The 18,311-nt window shown below is 42.8% G+C and overlaps 1 protein-coding gene across 1 annotated transcript in view; it reads left to right on the top strand.

Annotated features, from left to right (window-relative positions):
• Nucleotides 1-18,311, top strand: part of CRISPLD1 (cysteine rich secretory protein LCCL domain containing 1) — a 625,896-nt gene that overhangs the window by 196,255 nt on the left and 411,330 nt on the right. The window contains exon 4 of the mRNA XM_069621225.1: nt 15,381-15,513. Coding sequence (XP_069477326.1) covers nt 15,381-15,513 — 133 coding nt within the window. The remainder of the gene's footprint in view (nt 1-15,380; nt 15,514-18,311) is intronic.

Raw genomic sequence — 18,311 nt, 5'->3', positions numbered from 1 at the left:
ACCAACTGACATGGCACCCCCCAGCTCAGCAGAAGCTGCCATAAACATACATCCTTTTTAGCATAGCATATTTCTCCAAAATATAGACAAGCGAAAACACTGATCTATTGTGCTCTGCCCCTGCTAAAACCCGATCAGGAGGTAGGAAATGAGACCATTTGTTGTCACCCAGACCTGCAGTTGTTGCAAAACCACTTTGGTAAACAATTTCCCTGATGCATTGAGTAATGAAATTGGCCTATAGTTACTCGTTTTTTCTCTCCCACCTTTTTTGTATATGGGTATGATCTCCGCACGATGCTACAATTCTGGGACCTTGCTGAGGCTGTCCACTGCTTGGAACATCAATATGGGCATCTATATGGGCACCCAGACATCAGGCTCATTTTTCCAGAGATCGACTGGTATTTTATCAGACCAGGGGCCTTATAGCCCTTAGTACTCAATAATGCACTTTGCACAGCTCCCAACGTGATGTCAATGTATAGACTACCATGGTTAAGTAACATCCAATTCTTTTTAACTGGTCTCTCCCCAGGGGATCCTTCAGAGTCTTCCTTCTCCTTGTACAGACCGTAAAAATGGGAAAACCATTCTTCTGGTCTGATCATACAACGAAGGATGTTATCTTTGGTATCCTTCCGGTAAGAGACTAGAGCCCAGAAAGCCTTGCTGTCCTTATTAATGGCTGCCTCTCTAAGTTGATCCCATTTTAACTTGAGAAATTCCGACTTCCGCATCTTCACTAGATCCTTATAATTGCTCCTTTTCAGGTGCAGAATTTTCTTTTTCACCTTCCCTTCTAGTCCAAGATATGACATAAGGCCCTCCTTAACTGACCTACATTTGGAGTCAAACCAAACAGACCTCCACAGGTTTCTCTGCTTATGAAGAGTCACTGAGCTAATAAACCATGGACTGAGCTCAGAAATCAAATGATCATACCCAACCAGTATTTCACCATCACAGAAGTTCTCAATTAGGCAATATGACCCAAGCGGCGGGGGTATTACCGACTCAGCTAATGCCCCGGGGCCCATACTTAACGAAGGCCCCGGGGCATTACCTGAGTTGGTAATGCCCCCGCCGCGAGGGTCATATTGCTATTAGTACCCCGGGCCCGCAATATCGGCGTGGCACTGAACACTGCTGGCGTTTTGGAACAGAAAAAAAAAAGAAACGACCAAGAAAATGGGCACTCGGAAAGGGAAAACGGAGTCCATTTTCCCTTTCCATGGTGGCCATCGGGAGCAGACGCGCTGGGAACACCTGGGAACACAAGTGTTCCCAGTGCGTCCGCTCCCGAAAAAAGGACCAAAAAGAATGTAAGTGGGGTTGGGAGGGCAGGAGGGCAACAGGGGTAAAAACATACCTGTTCCGCGATGGAAGGCTCCAGCTGTGTGGAGGTGCAGAGCGGGGATGGCCCCGCTCTGAGTCTCCACACAGCTGGAGGCTGCCATCATCCCCCGCCGGGGACGAAGGAGCAAGGAGGTAAGTGGGGGTAGGAGGAGGAGGGAGGAAAGGGAATTAAAAAAAAGCCTTACCCGAGTCCCCAGCGGAGGGCAAAGACAGCCTCTCAGCCGTGGGGAGGCTCGGAGCGGGGATGGCCCTGCTTCCAGCCTCCTCATTGGCTGAGGGGCTACCACGCCCCCCGCCGAGGAAAAGGCGGCTGGAATCCCGGCCGAGAATCAAAGGATTTTCATCATCAAGGCAAAGTCAGCCTGATCGTCAATGTGAATTTCTATGTTGCACGTTGTTTGGAGGTTCAGATTTAAGTTGCTTTTGCATTTAGGCTGGGGGACATGCAGATGGAAATTCAATGTCTACCTTCATGGCAATATTCTGGTTTCTCTTTTCGATGTTTGTCTTGATGAGTGGGACTGATTTGTGGAGTTTGACAGGAAAGAGATTTGTTTATAATTTCAGTTACAGTAGAGATCAATACTAATTGCTGGAGGAGCTTGTTGAAGGAGGTTGTTAGGAAGTTAATTGTTGTCGTAGTGGCCAACGGTGATGTTGTAGGAGTGACTAGGGGTGTACAAATTTCACTTCCTATGGAGTGGTAGGGTTGAGTTGATGAACGTACCTGCAATGCCGGAGAATGTTGAAGCTCTTCGATTGCTTGTCTTTGTCATGGGAGCGGGGGTAGGATTGTTACAATTCACCAATCATTTGATTATGGATCGTTTTCTTTCAAGTGAAACAATATGAACAGGTAATGCAAATCTTTTACTGCTGTATGCTAATTGAACTTTGAAATGCTACTTGAGAATCAGTATGTTCTTGATGTATAATGGTTACGGTTTACTTACAGGCTGATTTTCAGGTCGATTGTCTGTCAGTGTTTTATGTTGTATTCAATGCTTCTGGGTATTTCTGTATCTCCTGTTATTGGCATATCTTATGTTATTTTGCATTTTTATAGTGTCTAATGCCAAAGTGCATGGCGTCTAATCGCTTTTGCCTGTCCGCGAGGCAAATGAGGAGTATGATAGAACATTCAGTATTGGTAGGGAGCAGCAAAGTCTGGTAGGTAGTTGGGATGAGGGGTTGGGATGGATAAGCTTCTTAGGAATGCACTAGAAGGAAAAGGTGGAAGAATTATGTGTAAAATCGGACTGAATGTATCATGGGATTCAACTGTATTTTATGGGGCGCAGCACAAAAATGAGAGATAGCTGGCGAAGAGGTGTTCACTGTGCCAGGTGGTATGTCTGGAATTTACTGACTGCATGGTGAGTTGGGGCATTGTGAAGCCATGCCCAAGAACACAAAGGCTGCAAAGCCCTTCTGCTTATTTCTCTAAAATGGCAACAACATTTGACAGGGGTTTTATGACAGAAATCCGAAAATTACTATTTTTGCAACAGCTCCCTGAAAAGTGAGCAATAAACCTCACATTTTTGTGTTTCCTCATTTATTTATGTTATGGTTACCAAAACCCTAGGCTTGTGCGCAAAGATCTAAAGAACAGCAAGCCTGTCTAAGCCTTTCACAGTGTCATGGTGAGCCAAGGCATTCATAAACTATGCAGAAGAATAAACAGTGTGCAAAGTCCATCTACTCACTACCCTGCATCCCCAAACGCCTGCGAACAACCAGGTTGTTTAAATGGGATAACTGGAAGGAATTATGGTCACATTTCACTGGGTGTGGAATTTCAATCATGGCTTCCTGCACCGCAGAAGCCCCAGTCCGGCCTTCCTAGAGGTTATCTGAGTCCTGGTAGGGCCTTTAAGGTAATGGTTATATTAGTGTGTTACGCGGGAAACCTCTTAGGCTGAGGTTGGGCACTTATGGGAGTTAATTTACATAATCCCACCTTTGACTGGCCTGCTCCCCCTAGGCTGCAGTTACTCCGTCCTGTTAATAGAGGCCATCATGCAAATGTTAGGTCAAAACAGGGGTGTGTGATCTAGTTAACAGATTAGATTTCCTAGTCTACCGTTGTGTTTTTGTTTTTTGCGTGTTTAATAAGGTTGCTACCTGCTGTTTTATGGCAGCTTCAAAGGTACCTGAAAATTAGATATTTAAAGCAAAACATTATAATGAAACCTCAACATAATACAACCTGACCTATCCAGCTAGTATAAAAGGAAACCAATATCATATTCGCCTAAACCCCCTCCACCCCCCGAAGGCCTGAATGAGTACATACTGTAGCACGCAGGTATATTCTAGTTAACGTGCATTTAGCTTTCGGAAGAACACATTGATCCCAGCAGAGCAAGACATTACACAACATGTTTCTACAGCTGAAAACATTAAATGGAATAACATAACATAACAGATTGTAGCATACAAAATCTAACTGAGCTTAGCACTTCAAAACCGGGCATTGCCTAGATAATGTAACTCAGTGCAGGCACATAGAAAAACATGCCATTGCTAGGCATCCCAAACACATAATGATGCAACCCAGTAGAAACAGCAACGCAAAGAGAAACCCACAAACACACAGTAACACACACACACACACGCACACAATATCTCTGCTCCAGACACACCAATCCTTGATTTGGAGCCTTCTGCTGCTCTTGGGGATAAACAGAAGATGTAAATGGCTGCCCTTTTGGAGGTCAAGGCCCTGCGTCTTGAAAGGCAAGGGACACCACCCCTCACATCCTTCTTTCACTCTGCCCTGAGGCAAATTGCTGATTCCTTTCATTGAGAGGTGCCATTCTTCCATCAGTTAACTCTGTTGGCCAAGGGAAGAGACATTTGGGTGCTTTTTCTGGAGGAATGATGGTGCATTATTTGAAAGAACTGGTGTCTTCAAATAAATGGAGTTTCTTTTTTTCAATGTTATGTATTGTTTTTACTTGACCAAACAATAGGCTTGTGCTTCTGTGCAAAGTGATTAAGGACACATAGCCTGCCATTGGCTTTGCAATTAGTCAGACTTGTGAGTCTGCCACGGTGTCATGGTGTGCCAGAGCATGTTGTAGCCCTACCAGGAAAGCACATGTGGCAAAGACCTTCTGTTACATCCCTATGGTCCCAAGCAAAATTTGAGAGGGGTTGGATGCCAGAAATACATAATTTGCAAGTTTTGCAACAGCACCCCAAAAAACGGGCAATGTGTTTGTGGGATTTCTTCAATAAGGTCATGGTTACTGAAGAACATAGCAGTTATATACCAAGCTAAGATATAATCAGAGTGAAACAGGAGACTGGATCTGCTTTTGCTGGATTTGGTGTCAAATGAGTAATCCACATGAGGGCTTCAGGGTTACCTTTAAGAATGACATTTGTGGTTTTATTCTTGGCACTCTTGGAGTGGATGATTGGGGCAAACGTGATTTGTGAGCTGTTGATACCAAACCATTGGCAATTCATTTAGATACATGACTTTGGTGTCGGCAATATACATGGGCTGTTGAGCTGCTGTCTGAAGGTTTCTGAGATAGCAACTGCTATTTATGGTTAGTTTAGTAGCTAATGTTGTTTTACAACGTGGGACAGTGATTTGGATGTGCGTGTTAGCGGACGTAATGAGGATGCTTGTGGTTTGGGATCGGATCAGAACTCCCAACCATTTGTGCTGAAGCTAGGCTTACAAAAGAAACCTCACAAGTGTGGAGCCAAGGAAAACAAAGCATGTGTGAAACAGTGCTCATTTGAGGGTGTGGGCACCTATTACCTGTTGGTATTGGATGGGATAATCAATGATAAAACATTTACGCAAGGCACTATCAATAGTTAAGTGATTGATGGCTATTATGATCCCTGGATTATCCGTTAACATCCATAACCGTCAATGGTTTCTCATTTGATGATTGCCACAATCAATGATTACGCATTTAGTTGATCGTATTGCCAATGACTTAGCGTTCAATGGTTCATTAGTCAGTGGATGATACAGTACAAGGGTCAGTCAGGGCTCAAAATGTGCCCTTATCATTAAGCAGTGCCTGGTGGTAATGGGTAATGGTGTGCATACTGGTGTGCATATGTATGGGTAGATTTGAGGTGGCAAGTGAACTTTTAGGGCTGGCTAGTAGTTTGCAAATTTTGACATTGTTAATAGTTCAGCATTCAAAGAGTATACCAATTAACTTTAAGTGAAGATTATTGAACACTTTGTTCCGTCGATGACACAAGTGATGGTGTATTATTCAGATGTTCGTGATAGTAATGTGTCAGCTCATTCCATGGATAGCATGATTAGTGAATCAGCGTTTAAATGTGAATACAATGGGCCACAACACAAGTTTGGCGGTAAACCTTAAATCCGGCAGTCGCGCTATTACCGCCGGATTTAAGGGTCCGCCAAATCAGGGCTTCGGCGGATTTCTCCCCAGCTCTGAGCTGGGGGGAAATCCGCTGAAAATTCGCGCTATTACCGCTGGTGGGAAATCCGCCGGCGGTAAGAGAGCGAAAATTCCCCATTGAGCCCAATGGGGAATGGGGCATCCCCGAATGGGCTCAGTGGGGAATGAGGAATTCCATTGCCGCCAAACCCGTGATTCGGCGCTAATAGCGCCGGGGGTTTGGCAGTAGGGCTAATACCACCGGCAGTAATACCGTCGGCGTTACCGCCCAACTCGTGATGAGTCCCAATGAATGGTTAACCATTGAAAAGGTTAGAATTCAAAGCTCCAGGAGTCAAGTACTGACCCATTTAGTGGTTAATCGTTAAGTGAATGTCACAATATAAAGGGTTTAGTATTCAATAATTCTCACAACGAATGGGTGAACATTCAATACATGGCACAATCAATGGGTAAGTATTCAAACGTTAGTATAAGTGCTTTCAAATGCAATCATTTCCTCGACTAATCAGAGATTTGGGCAGACTAAATTGTTCAGCATTTCAAGGATTGTATAAACAATGGTCACTCACTGAGTGAGTTGCACAATGAGTGGACCAGCATTCAATTCGTGGCACAAAAAATGGTTCAGCATTTAGTGGATGCCACAAGTAGTGGTTCATCATTTAACAGATGTCACAAACAATAGTTTAGCAGTCGATGGGTGGCACAATTAATGGTACACCATTTACAGTTTGGCACACTTAACGGTGCAACAACAGATGCATGGTATATCTTATGGCGCTGCATATAATGGTTGGAACAATCAATTGTTCGCCATTTAATTAAGGAAAATCATGGATATTTAGCACACAAATAGTTATACAAAGTCTGTGATTGTGGCGGCTCCCCAGCAAGAGGCTTACGTTCCCGTTTGAACCACTCACATGTGTCAAACTCCACTGTGAAACTTTACCATAGTCCTAGAGAAGTGAATCTTGCATTGGTTGTCAAAAACAAACTAGTGACACTTGGCAGTAATGGTCACTGATCAGTAAATATATATATATATATATATATACATATTTGTCCACAGTATTCACAGGGTCTCAGAGATCTACCCAGTTAGATGTTTAATAATTTCAGAGATAATTATATACTAGTTGTTTGTAGACAAGTTCAATGTTGTTCAGTGGTAATCACAGGTGCACAATGTGGAAATAAATGCAAGCCAAAAATATTGAACTAAAGCATGCAATGCTGAAAAACTGCACTGTTTCTTTCAAGTGTGGTGCTCATGATAACGATGCAAGGAGACATATTGTGCCAATAAAGCAAGCAGATACGTGTCGCCTCATGTAATGGACAGCACCTAACATAAGACATGGAGGCTGCCTCAGTTTTAAGTGAAGAAAAATGCATCACTTAATTCATGTTTACCGCCAACTACCACGAAGAAGATGCACCTGCGAGAGGCAGGTAGTTACTTGCTTCCATGAGCTTCCATGAGCGATAACATCTGATAAATGACACTGATATTGCCACGCATTGGGAATGTTGCTGAAAGGCAAACAAATCTAGGGAATGCTGAAGACAGTAGTTTAAATATGTAACTCTACATTCATGAAAAACAGTGCCCTTGCTGCACTGAAACAAAATATCAGAATCTACAAACAAGGAATGTCAGTGAAAGGCAGAACAGCGATGCATTTCCTCAATAACCAATTTGATCCTTATAAATCAAGGAAATGCATCTCTAAATATGTGAAAAAGCCCAGTGTGTCAGAATGTTCCAACGTAAACAGTGTATTGTTTGACCCCAAGTGAAACCTGTGAACCGACTATGATGTAAAATATCACATGTACACAAAGATGTGTACATGTGACATTTAAAAAAAAGGGATGCATTTTTGTGTACATTTATGAGTTATCAATGGTTGTTTCCATTGCTGACTTGAGAACAAGTTAAAACTCCTCTTTTACGCTGCTCACATTTTCACCTCTGCCTTATTGTGGGGATGGATTTAGAAGTCTCATGAGACTGACACTGGTTCTTCGGAATGCAAGGGTTTATTTTCTGTTTCCATTATCACAAATATTGGACGTCTACTAATGGAAGGGACCATGTGGACTAAGGACTTCGAGTTAATGAGTGCCCCCACCTTTGTGAATTCATCTAAGGAGGAAATATTGTAATACACCTAGCTTAACATCCGCAAGGTTTGATTTGGTTTTGTCTATGACTATATGTAGTTATTCTATTTTGTTCAGATGATATTTATCCTAGCTGTATTCAGCTTATGTTTTGTGTACCGTCCACAGATCCAGTACACATGAACATAACTCAAAGAATGTTACTCTAACTCCATAACAGTTGATGCGCACAATTGACTTTGACACATGGTTACTTATAAGAGTTAGCGCTCTAGGGCTGATAAGCAAATTATATTGAAAGTGCATGACAAGGATGACAAACTGGATTTGGTGGTATAACTAATCCATGCAAATTGCCTTGAGAAAGAGCTTGTGGTCAAAACACGTGTTGGCAAAGCAAATGTAATAGTTGGCAATGCAAATGTAACTGCTGAAAAGAGCAACTATAGGCTGTCTGTTCACAATGCTTTAATGTAAACAGGTCTCAGTTGCCACAAATAGATGTATGGGCAATATAAGGCATTTCTATATGTAGTAAGGGCGCAAGACCAAACTTTTTATCATGACAATTAAAATGTATCACATACTCGTGAAGTGGGAGAATGTGACAAAAGAGTCCCACCAATCCCCTCACGCCCCTGGCCTAGAGGATCGCGGCCCAGACACCCACCACGAGAGGAGTTTGCCTATCTACCAGACGACCAAATACCCTGGTACAGGAACATACGGATGTGCCCACCAGCCTGCCCTGCCCAATCCGACACCTGCGACATGGATGAACTCGACTGAACCATTCAACAGTAAATAACCACATCGTTAGAGATGCCATGACGACCTAGCCAACGGTCAGAACACCCATGCAAACATGCACACTGGACACTCCCACACCAATCCACACGAAGAACGTATTCAGTGCTATGACGTAGGTGACGGACACACCCACTGACGCGCATCTTTATTATTTTTCACATAGGTTTTTCAAAATGCAGAAACGCAAGACGCACAACTAACTCATCTAAAATGCTTGCTGACGCTTCTCCTGACCCATGCATTGCAATGAGAAATATAACAAAGACATGATACTGGGGATAAAGCAATATGACACCGTAACTTAAAGCGCTGTGCATCAAACATCCCCACCTATGCACCAGGCCCAAGTAGGCCTCAAGCAAGAACCTCCACGAACATTGAACGAGCAAGAGTACAATTGCTGACCCTGCAGAATGAGCCCGGCGAGAACAGACAGCCAAGGGAGCAATGTTGCAAACTCGCATACCACAAGCCGAAGCCAAAGTCACACCTGCAAACTAAGCCAGACACACAGTGGAAAATGCAACATTAAATGTGCAGAATTCTGCCTCAATCACGGTCTCTCCTCACGTGACCAAGCCGAACCTGACAGGGTGCCAGGCCCAGGAGGGAGGAGGCGCCTGGGTCCCACGTTTTGAGCAGCAACAATGAAGCGACTCAATGGACATCTGCGGCGGTGGGAGTAGTCTGCTCTCAAGCTTATGAACAAATCCACGCATTGTCTGCACAAACACATAGTTATACATTGTTGCAAATGGCAGGTGCACTGCGAGCTGGGAACAACGATGGTCCCAAGCTGGGGGGCTCGCGAGTGGACCAATCAGAACATGGGGCACTTATCACTGACGCCATTAACATTAGCCAATCATCAGGGGTCTTCATGTAACAATTTTCATGTATCTAATAGAAGGGACAACCCAAGTATACCACCTGACTGACCCTTAACCACTAACAGCGTTCTCTATACGTATGCTATACTAACCCTACCACTCGAGGAACCAATCCAGAGTGACGATAGGTTTTTTGCTAACTTTCCCAGGTGACGCAAGTAGAGCGTCATACTGAGGTAAAAAGGGCCTGCGAGCCCCACAAATTTTGAGAGAGAGTCAGGACGGACGCGTACGATCCTTGACCCATCCCTGCCGTTGCTTAATAAACAGCAGAACCACCTTGCTTCTTGCGTGTGCCTCATACTCATTTTTGGGATACGCGGGAGGAGTTGGGGCCTCCCTGCCCGGGGGTCCGCGGACGACACAGCAGACCCCGGGAGAATTTCCCCCGACACTCGCAATTGCACAATGATCATTTTGTCTATTTATTTATGTCACTACTCTAACTATTGAATAAGCACATTGGCACACACTACACAAGAAAATTGTGCGCACATTCTTGGGCTGCAGGAGAGAAATTATTTAGGCTCCAGTTGGGCAAACGTCGCCTTCATCAACATGCTTCTAATGGAAAGAACTGCTATATATTCCAAAGAAGAAGGAAAAATGGAGACACGCCCCAAATATAGATGATTCGCTGGCATAATCCAGTGGCACAGAGACTAAGGTGAATTTAATTACCTTAATCAAAGCCACATTATTGGCTTTTAAGATATGAAGCTTAAATACATGTGAATATCTCAGTGCTCTCATAGTAAAGTCAAAGTGATTTAACAATAATATATTCTACCCAACCCTTCTACTCATGAAGGCAACAATGATAATTTGGCCAAGCATGTCACTGGGTTGGACGAAACTCGCAAACAAGTACAAGGGTTGATCTCAGACTTTAGAAAATATGTGCTAAACACTATTTCCGATAAGGACCTTGTTTTGCAGTTCAAGTGGGAACTCTTTAAAAATACGTGTGCTTCCTACTCTATTAAGAAGCGGCATTCCCGCTTGTACAGTAAATCTGACCCACGTTTACTGCCTTATAGACGATCACAGAAACCTTGTGTTATTCTCAGTGGTCAAAGTGTACCAAAAGAAGTAGTGGAGCTATGTTACCTGCTGGTCTGCTCAAGCTCCCCACAAACCCCATCACCACGCTGCCTCCCACACACAATACACACACCCAGACACTTACACCTGCTGTTTAAGGGAACGTTCAGTGCAGTGTACTGAAAATGCAGGTTTCAACTTCTTCCTACACTTTTATTTTAAAACCAAACCATTCCGGAACGGTTTCTTTTTCAAATAAAAGTATAGGAGCTGTAAAAGGTAATTAAAAAAAGTAGAGGAGCACTGCTCACGACCGCTCCCGCTCACTTCGACCACTGGTTATTCTCACCACATGCCCTGTACAGACTAATTATAGGACTATTTAACTGGGCAGCTTGAGTTGCAACTTTTTGAACATATTTCCCAGTCGCTACCCTTAGACAACCATATGCTGAAATAATCTTGCATGAACACCTCCTCCAATTTGATACAACTTCTATATTAATTCCTTTTTAAATAGTTATTTTGGTCTTTCTACTTTATGGCAGATTTTAAGATGTTAATCTTTATCTTCCTCTCCTCAATGTAACTCACACATGCAGAGACCAAACATTGAAGAGACGGAAGGGTTTATGAGATACGTCCCACAATGTCTGCATACAGTATTAATGCAAGAGGACTGTCTTCTATCATTAGAACAACTGTTGGTGCCTCTCTCGGATTCTTTCCAGCCCATTGAATACACAGCAATGGTGCAAGAACACACGCTGGCCATTCCCCGCTCGACCTGCTGACGTTTGGGATCATCTCTCAACAAGAGCCAAACTTCACAGTCCTCCATAATTGCTCAATTAAACTCAGCATGTCTTGAGGAAAACAAGTTCACCCAATGTCTCACAGAATGTTTGCTTATGCATGAGGTTCGAGGGATTGCACATGTCCATGAACGCAAGACCCTGTGCATATGTGCCTATCCTTATACACTTCTCGATAAGCAAATTAAGCTTATAGTGTTCCTCAGCTTTGGCAAGATTGTTTTATTTTATAGCAAGAAAGTTATTTGTGTTTGGATACCATTGCTGTGAAGGCTTCAAAAGGAACATGCAAAACATCTTTAGGATTAATTCAATGAGTGAAATTGAGTGACAGCCTTCCGAGTTAATTCAGGGCAGAACATAATTGCCTTTGACCAAGTGTGTGGAATGGTATGGGTTTTTAGGACAGCTTTCATTAAATTTGAAATGAGAGGTGCCAACAATTCTATATGATATGTTTTCTATAATATGTGTATTGTTGTTCAATCTGAAATACTAAAAGTGTAATGGATAGAGAGTCTGGGTCAGGGGCCTTACTATGGGGAGGTTTGTCGTGGGAAGCCCAACCTGCTTGGGTAATCTTAAAAACTCAATAACGTTTCTGTTTTGTCTATCACACGCCGTAGGGTAATACAATACCAGCATGATATACTGTCCTGACCTCAAGTGGACACCTTAAGCTTTTTCAACATGCATTGCTGTACTTTAGTTCATGCCCTCCTGTCGTCAATTCTTGTCATATCGCCCCTATAGAAGCACTCACTTGTCATCCCAATTCCATCACCATCTCCACAGGAATCTCATACTGATCAATTCAAATGTACAAATCTCCCCCCTCTTAAGTAGCCCACATTGATGCCAACAGAATCTCCAGGTTTCACCCACGTACCATTCCAGTGCAATACATTAGAACAACCACCTACCCTCCTGTCAACCAGATGTCATTTCCAGATGGTATGCAGGCACTATCTCCACCAAAATGTTGACTGCTCCCTGTGGATTAAAGACAAAGAGGACTCTTCCCTCTCACCCTGTTTGGCCCGGTGTCAGACGTCACACTGTCATCAAACTCTCATTAATTACCTGTCATGTCCTGTTGGCATTACCCAAAGTGGCATAAAAGACGACTCATCCAAATGGAGACACCCAAATTACTGCCACTAGCAATCACATGGCATGTCCTCCAATGCTCCATTCCATCTACATTTAGATCACTAGTTGCTGAAAAAAGCATCAACATTCCCCAGTATCCCAATGATTCCTAGCCATCTCTCAAGTGGTTATCAGAACATGATATTGACTGACTGAAATCCTGCCTCAGCCACATCAAGTGATGATATCCATCATATAATCTATGTTGACTAGCACTATGATAGCAGTGGTCCTTCTCCATGGGTGCATACACAAAGAAAGCATGCCAACATGTCTCTCAAAAATTAACCAGGTTGGCGTTTACACCTCAGAAACAGTACAACATGCTTCGGATTCTAGATTGATTTGAACCTTACCGTCGAGTAGAATGTTTGTATGAAAGCATAGATGACCTACCATCAATTGAGCCTCATCTGAAATAATCTGCACTCCCACCACATCAGCTTCTATATAAATGTCCGAGCCCAAGTTGTCTTCCAGATTGATGGGAAGAATGACCTCTTAAATGGACGTTCAAATGATATAATTCAACTTCTAAAAGCTGTCCCTCAAACCAAAGCTTTTGTAAACATCAAGTAAAATGCAACTACATCAGCCCTATTTGAATTGGCCATGACCAATCGCTGACATCACATATAGCAAGCATCCTGATCATGGTCCTTGACAAGCTCTCATCAGAAGCTCAATTACTAACCACAAAGTGACTCATTGCGAACTGTCTGGGAATACTCTGGATGCCCAACTGCTTCAACTTGCTTGTGCATTTTTTCATGTACTTCAAGAACTGAATTGCCACGTTCGGCATCAACTATGTTGGATTAATAGAAAGTAATGAATATGGTTTACTCATTTGCTTTACCTCCTGTTGAAATGTTTGCATCCGAGTTGAAGGTTCAGCACCGTGTCGCTCATCAGCGGTAGCCTCACATTGAACATGCCATATATTAAACAAATTAATACAATGCGAACTGGGAGTGACTTTGGTTGATTATTCATTCAACTATAGCAATTAAACTGTTACGTGAATTACCTTTGTTAAATGGTCATTAATGTGGTTAGTCCAATGTCTTGGTTTGGCACTCTGCCTAGCAAGCAAATATTCCGTCTTAGATGGAAGTTCAACACACCAACATCAGGTACCAGAATTCCCAGTCAAGGTTCTATTACTAAATCCTCCCTGGGGATCAATACAGAAAACAGCAATGACAACAACAACAGCAAAGACATGAGAGCAAATTGCAAGGGGAAACATTGTCATCGGCAGGCTTTAATGGTCCTGCCATGGTGAATGACATTGTTAATGTTGGCAACTAGGTGGCTCTGTATGTGCTGCCTATGAGGGAACTTAACTTGCTACAAGGGAAATATTAACATAGGAATTGAAGATAGAATATAGATAGGACAGCCTTTGGGTGTTTGGCTTTTTTCCCACCCATTGCCTTCCCATCGCCATGTTATTCCCTATGGCCATAAGTGTGCTTTATGTCCCCCCTCTTCACACAAATACCCAACCCTGAGATCTATTTTTGCTAGTGCTGCACTTTCTAAACAGCCTTCTGAAAAAAAGGTTTCTCCTGGTGTAACACAAATGCCTTAAACATGTGTGCTTCCAGACACTTGATTTATAAACAATATGTCTTGACATTGATTCGTTGCATTGGAATCCCATTAAAAATAAGCTTTGTCAAAGCCCACAGTTTTGGATCTTGTCTACATTATATGCATGCCACGCCTGGCCATAATATAGTTACTAACAACATTTGCCAGCTGACGCCATCTAATGGCGAGCTAGTATTATTAAATTATCTAGTGCCTGTAAAGTGCCATGCCAACACAAAGGCCAAACCTTTGAGCTTGATAGTGCTTGTTATGTTTCCAACCAACTCAAGCATGTGCATTTCCCTTTGGGGTGCAGAAATGCAGACACATGTATGTATTGTGCATTCCTCTTCATCTGACTTAAAACCGAGTGGCCAAGGACAGTGAGTGGGAGTGTCCCCCAGAGTATATTTCTTCATGATTCAGGGATGAGCAGACTTGCTTATAAGCGATATTTAGCAGGTGGAAAAAAACTCTTTTGTGCAAGCAATGCTCCTTTTGCAATGCCCACACCCGTACATGTAGCGTTGCCATCCACTTGAATGCACACCTGCCGTATGCAAGTAATCAAAAACGCTGTTTTGTCTGATATAGATTAAAATCCATTCATATCTGTATGAGTGCAGCTAGGAAGAGAAACGTGTTGGCTTTCGTGTTTTCTTTTTAAAGACATAGGGCCTCATTATAACTGAGGCGGTAAGGGGTTCACGGCGCCGGTAAAGGTACCGGCGCCGTTAACCCCGTACCGCCTCATTACGAGGTTCCCTCATGGGACCCACTCTGGTCAGACCAGATGTCCTTTGCGGGTCCCACGAGGGGACCAGCATGCTAACAACGGGCCCGTCGTTAGCATGCTCCCCATTCCCACTGAGCCCTATGGGGGCTCAAATGGGAATGGGGATTGTCCGGGTTCCCTGAATGGGGAAATACCTCCAAAGTCGGAATGGCCCGGTATTTCCCCATTCAGGGACCATGGACCCGGACCTGAGTTTGGAGGCAGCCATGCCCTTATTAAGGTCATGGCTGCCTCCAAACTCGTAATGAGGCCCATAATGTTGTGTTTGTGATGATGATACAAACATTAGTTATGACACGTTATAGATGGCTCGTACGACAATTAAATGTAAATTGCTAACATCCTTCTGTTATGTTTCCTGAAATAGATTCAGACCTCCAACATTCCACGTCCAGGCATGGTATGATGAAGTGAGAGACTACACCTTCCCATATCCACAGGAATGCAACCCATATTGTCCATTCAGATGTTCTGGTCCAGTGTGCACCCATTATACGCAGGTATATTTTAAGTCACCATGTTGGCATTCAAATATGTATTGTGCTGCTTCAGGCTTGAACTATATGACTTTGTTTCAAACCACAAAAGATTTCCTCCATGCACAAACTAACAAAAGAACAGTTAGGGTATGCGTCAATCTAAATGTTTGGAACATGGCACACCATATCTGAATATAGTGTATTTGCGGAAAGGGGGAACAGTCGAGATAGTAAAACCCGGATCACAGAGCATATATGCTGCAAGCTTTATTGGTCTTCGAGAAAGTATACATAGTGGGATCCCTACTCAGTTCCTCAGTACAGGTATTGAGTGATTGTGGGCTGGAATACCTTTTATATTGGTGTCTTATATAAAGGTTCCAGATTGCAAGAGTGCTTAAAGGTGCCAAAGTCATCTGGTCGAAGTCGGGATGTAAAAGAACGTACAGACCAATGACATTTATTTAGGGTCAGCAAGCAAATAATTTCAAGACACAAGAGAGGATGTTCCAGAATTGTTAAGCAGACATAGAGTGGGAGGTCGGAGTTGTCGGGCAGGGAGAGGAGCGATGAAGGGAGGGTACGATTGGAATGAAAGTAAGCGATATGGGGTAAAAGTGCTCTGGTGTCTGAAAGTGGATATCAGGTTAGTGCTATTGTGGTAAAAGGGGGATGGAGGAGGAGAAGCAACAGTGGGGAGAGTGTTAACAAAGGTGAAGGAGGGGGAGTAGGGAGCGTAGTCTGTGGTGCCTAAGTGCTTATATAGTTGGAAAAGGGGGTTCCAGATGAAGTAGGGAGTGGAGCCATGGGGGTGATGGTTTAGGTGTATGAAGGTTGACACATGTGGTGTGTTAGGTTTGTGATTGAAGACTAGGAGTGTCCCAGACTGTGGATAATATTTTGAAGTTGTTGAATGTGGGTTCTTGTGAGATGTAGTCTGATAGTTTCTTCAACATGGTGGGGGCAATGGAAAATAATGATTTGCCTCTCTGTTTTTTGAGCCAATATTTGAGAGGTGTTATTTTAGTCTAATTTGATGAGTGTAGGTGTCTCTGTGGGATGGGAAGTTAAAGGAATGTTTGGAGACATGTTAGAAGAGTGGATGGTCTTTTGGGTAAAGTTCAGTATTTTGAGTTCTATTTCAGTTTTTACATGTAACCAGTTAAGTGTTTTTAAAAGCAGTAGTGAAATAGTCTTACGGCGTGAGGTTTAGTAAGCATTTTTCAGTTTTGTTTAAATCATTTGAGAGATTTTAGATTTCCTGAGGACAGAGTCATATAGAGAGAATTGCAGTATTATAGTGTGATGCTGATATCGTTTGGTTAAGTTCCAAGTAAGGCAATATCTTTCTGAAGATGTTTATTAGGTCGTTTTTTTGTGAGGTATTTTATATTTGTTTTGAGGGATAGGCCACTGTCTATTAGGATTCCCAGGTTCCATATTTCTGAAGTGAAAGCGGTGTTCCTAGCTCAGAGGGCCAATCAAAATAAAGTTGGTGAATGTGTTGTGGGCGAAAGACCGTGACCTCTGCCTTGCTGGGGTTGAGGCACATGTTATTTTGGGACATCCATTAACCAATGGAGTTGTTTGATTCAATGTTTGGTGAAATGGCTAAGGCAAGTTGTGTGTCATTTGCGTATCCTTGACATGTGCGTGCAAATTGTTCAATAATGCTCGAGAGTGGCTTGGTATAGGCATTAAAGAGCCATTGGGATAGGGTAGATCCCTGAGGCACTCCTTGAGTAACTTCCCTAGGGATACATAGTAAATCTCTGCCGTGGTGTGGTTTTTGAGAAAAGTCTCAGAAATGCAGGTGTTTAAGAAGTGTGACATGACTGGCAGTGATGGTGTCAATGCTGAAGAGAGGTCTAGAAGGATGAGGCATGTAGAAGTGTTGTTATCTAGTGCCAGTAGCATGTCTTCTCTTATGTACAGAAGTGCGGTTTCCAAGCTTCTGTGGGGTCTGAAACCAGATTTATTGTTGTGGAGGAGGTTGTGCATTTCTGAGAATTGAGTGAGTTGGTGGCATGCTCATTTCTCCATCATTTTTGCTAGGAATGTTAGTTTTGAGATTGGTCTATAGTTGATCGGGTTATTTTCATCGTTAGTATTTTTTACGAGTAGTCTAACTATTGCTATTTTGAGCTCTGTGGGGTGTAAACCAGTTGGGATTGAGGCATTGCTGATTTGTGCAATGTTGGGGCTAGTAGGGATCTAGTTTGTTTGATTATGGATGCTGGGAAATGGGTCAGTTGAGTACAGGGTGCTTTCAAGTTCATTATTATATATATATATATTTCTACTTCCAATGCTGAAGCAGATTTGAAGGCTTTACAAGTAAGTGGACTGTTTCAGGGCTTAGGCAGTGGGGTTAGTAGATGATTTTTAAGGTTGACATTATCTGTAGTATTCTCTTTTTTTAAAACCTTTGTTTGGAAAGGGAGAGCTATATTGTCAGCTCATTCTTGGGTAGGAGTGGGTAGGTTGTTCAAGATTTCAGGATTGGTAATTTGGCAATATATTTTGAAGAGTTTAACTATTTTGTATTGAGCTCTGCTGATAGTGAATTGGTAGAAATATGTATTTTTTCTGTTGAGCTTTAACGATTTTGAAATTAAGTGTGTCCTTTTCAATTTAGTTTTTTCTCCATTTGCATTCTGTTTTTCCAAGTGCACGTTTATGGGGGTTTAGATCAAAGTTAAAACATTTGTTGGGTGTTTTTTCTGATGGTTTGGGTTGATGTGTTATTATCGGAGTGAGGGTGTTAAATACACTGTCAATTGTTTTGGAGGGGTGGTAATGGACTTTACGGAGTTGGA

This window comes from Ambystoma mexicanum, chromosome 5q, assembly GCF_040938575.1.
Source record: "Ambystoma mexicanum isolate Mex_15411 chromosome 5q, UKY_AmexF1_1, whole genome shotgun sequence".
In the NCBI taxonomy this organism is placed as follows: domain Eukaryota; kingdom Metazoa; phylum Chordata; class Amphibia; order Caudata; family Ambystomatidae; genus Ambystoma; species Ambystoma mexicanum.
The sequence above is the reverse complement of the archived record's forward strand: the minus strand, read 5'-3'. Positions and strand labels throughout refer to the sequence as shown.